At 32.1% G+C, this 2831-nt stretch overlaps 1 protein-coding gene across 1 annotated transcript; it reads right to left on the bottom strand.

Moving 5' to 3' along the window:
* Positions 1 to 1096: 1096 nt before the first annotated feature.
* On the bottom strand, positions 1097 to 2513 carry LOC107009459. Its single transcript, XM_015208796.2, has one exon. It carries the CDS (start codon positions 2262 to 2264, stop codon positions 1488 to 1490), a length of 777 nt encoding a protein of 258 aa, XP_015064282.1. The 5' UTR covers positions 2265 to 2513; the 3' UTR covers positions 1097 to 1487.
* Positions 2514 to 2831: the final 318 nt, after the last annotated feature.

The following is a 2831-nucleotide window of genomic DNA, read 5'->3' as shown; positions in this document are numbered from 1 at the left end:
TGACTTTAAAAAAAAAGGAATTACATTTTGTTACACTCATGCTTGAAAGAGCCTATAATATGCCAAAATGTACTCATAATAAAATAAGTACAATAACTCAATAGACAATTAAATTTATCAACAAATTTTATTAAAATTCAGTTTAAACTTTGAAATTTCCTTTGTATGTGTTTTTGAGTTCTCATCACCTTGATAAATTAAGCACTTAAATTATGTAGTCTCAAAAAACCATACAACTTAACACATGTTTCAATTAAGTACGTATGATGTGTATAATTTAAACGAAATAAATATTATATTATAATTTATTAACTTATCCACATAACAAATTTGAAAAAACACAGAAATATCTTTGAAAATTAAAATTTAAATAAAAAATTCTCGATAAAACACTTTATCACGAGTTTAAATATTCAATTAATCTTGATATCTATTATGCCTGATAAAAATATAAGTTGGGACATGATAGTGTAGAATAGGCATGTGTAAAATCTTGAGTGTCAGTACTGCCCTGCTCTGACTAAAGAATTTTTTAAAAAGAGACAACAGTGGTGACCTCTCTGACATTATGGTTACACAATATTTGGTACAAGTATTTGCAGTTCAAGTTAAAAATAGCTTTTTATTTAAAGATTGTATTTAAATATGAACTTTTACTTTAGAAAAAAGAAAGAGATTAAATATGAATTTTTACTTATGTTCTCTATGTAATAGTGGTGATGATGACAATGTTTGGTACTGATGTCTAATAGTAAAGATGGTGATTGTTTTAATGATAGAGATGGTTGGTGGCGATTGATAGTGATGGATATATTACAACAAACATGATCATTAGTAGCATTTAATTTTTAATTATCGTTAAATATGTTTTTTTACGGCAATTGTCACTCTGTGTATATGTCCCTAAAACCTTTAGCGTCATTGGTTCTAATGGCACTTAACTAGTATTGGTAAAGACTTTAGCACTTTTTATTAATGTCAACATTTAATGCCGCTAAAGGTCGTTTTTGTTGTAGTGATAATTGATAGCAATCGGCGACAGTGTGAGGAAAACGGACTTAATTTTTAAAAATTTAACTTAGAAAGAAAAAATCGATTCAAATCGAACCACTAGCGGTTAAACTACTGGTATACTTTTTGTCTGTGATAAGAATCAGTAAAGGAGAAGCAAATTGAAATCACATATAGTTACATGCATGTGTAAGGCAAACCAAAAGCACAAAAACAAATGAAAAGCATAATGGGACAGGCCCTCTCCTCTCTGCCAACTGATAGCAAATGTTACCTGTTTCTTCTTCTTCTTTTTTTTCTTAAAAAAAAAGCATGTGGCATGGAATGAATTATGCTCCATGCTTTTGGCCCCAGTTATCCTTTTCTTTCACTTTTTCCCTCTCAAATCTCAATCATGTTAATGGAAAAAAGTAACTTAATCACACCTTACTAATTTTGGAAACTAATAAAGCAAATGCTACTTATATTATAATTAATCACTTCTTCTTGTTCTTTTCCTTGCTACTTGAAAAGAAAGTGCTTAATCCAAACAAATTTGCTGGAGGAACATTTAGTACTGGACTGAATTTAACTCCATTGTTGTATGGTGCCTTCTTCAATGGTGGTTTTTGACTGTTTGAACCATTTGAGGACATTGACTTTGATAAGTGTCTTTGAGAATGATGCTTTAAATTATCCTTTGATAATGTTGAATTACGCTTCACACTTGGAGATGAACCAGTTGAATTACTTCGAGATAAAAGCGGCAATGGACATAAAGTTCTTGCATACCCGCTCCCACAACTACTACTTCTTTTGAATCTCCAGAATGATTTGGAATTCGGATTCTGTTTCTCATCAGATGATTCGAGAGTTCCTGTTTTGTTATTTTGGATCGCATATTCATTACTCGATGTTTTGCCACAATGAAGACTAGTTGTGGTGTTACAGGGAGGCAGAGGATGTGGCGGCGGCGGCGGTGGTAATTGTCGTTGCTCTGTTTTTCTCAGTGGAACAGAGGAAATTCTTCGCTTGATTTCAATTGGCAGAATCTTTCCGTCAAAGAAAAGTTCATCAGCAGAAGAAGATTCTAGATCGAAACTCTCACGAAATACACAAAAATCAAAATCAATGCTGGAGGAAGGTGAAGTTGATCGAATATATTGTTCAACAGGAACAGAGCCTGTTTGTGAAACATCGTGAGAAAAGGAGATCCGAGCTGGACTCATTATGCCCACACTAGACTCGTCAGATGAACAGAGCTCAATCGCCATGGTAAGTGAAACTTTTCAAAGCAATTAAGCTAAACCAAATGAATCAAAATGGTACATAGATCATAGCAACTTGAAGACAAGAGAAAGAGAATGTTAAATAGTAGTAGTATTGTTAAAGCAGAGAAAATGATGAATAACCAAAGAAGCGTGAGAAGGAGGCTAAAGAGGAATTAATGGAGACTTGGAGATGAAGATAATACAACATATAGATAGATATAGATATGTACATGTGTAAAGTGGAAGGGGGCTTGTAATGGGGCGGAGCCAGCTTTGGTCGAAAAATATTATTATTTATATATAATTAAAATAATTTTTTTATATATATAATACAAGTCGAACTCTTATTAAAAATTTTAATTTAGTCACTTAGAGTTAGAATTGATCGACCAAATTTTGAAGCAACGTGGGTGGGGATGGAACCGTGGAAGGTGGAACTCAAATACTTTTAGGAAAAGTAAAGATAGGAAAATCAGTTAAATTTCAAGGTTTCGTAAATTAAATAGCTACCAAAATGTCTTATAAGTTCTCAATTATCATACTCAATAATTTTGTTGATAATTAGGGTGA

This window comes from Solanum pennellii, chromosome 2 (assembly GCF_001406875.1).
Source record: "Solanum pennellii chromosome 2, SPENNV200".
NCBI lineage: Eukaryota > Viridiplantae > Streptophyta > Magnoliopsida > Solanales > Solanaceae > Solanum > Solanum pennellii.
Note: the sequence above shows the minus strand (reverse complement) of the source record. Positions and strands in the feature narration are given on the sequence as shown.

Coding starts and splice junctions, on each gene's coding strand:
- LOC107009459 (XM_015208796.2), bottom strand. CDS start 2,264: ATGGCGATTGAGCTCTGTTCATCTGACGAGTCTAGTGTGGGCATAATG.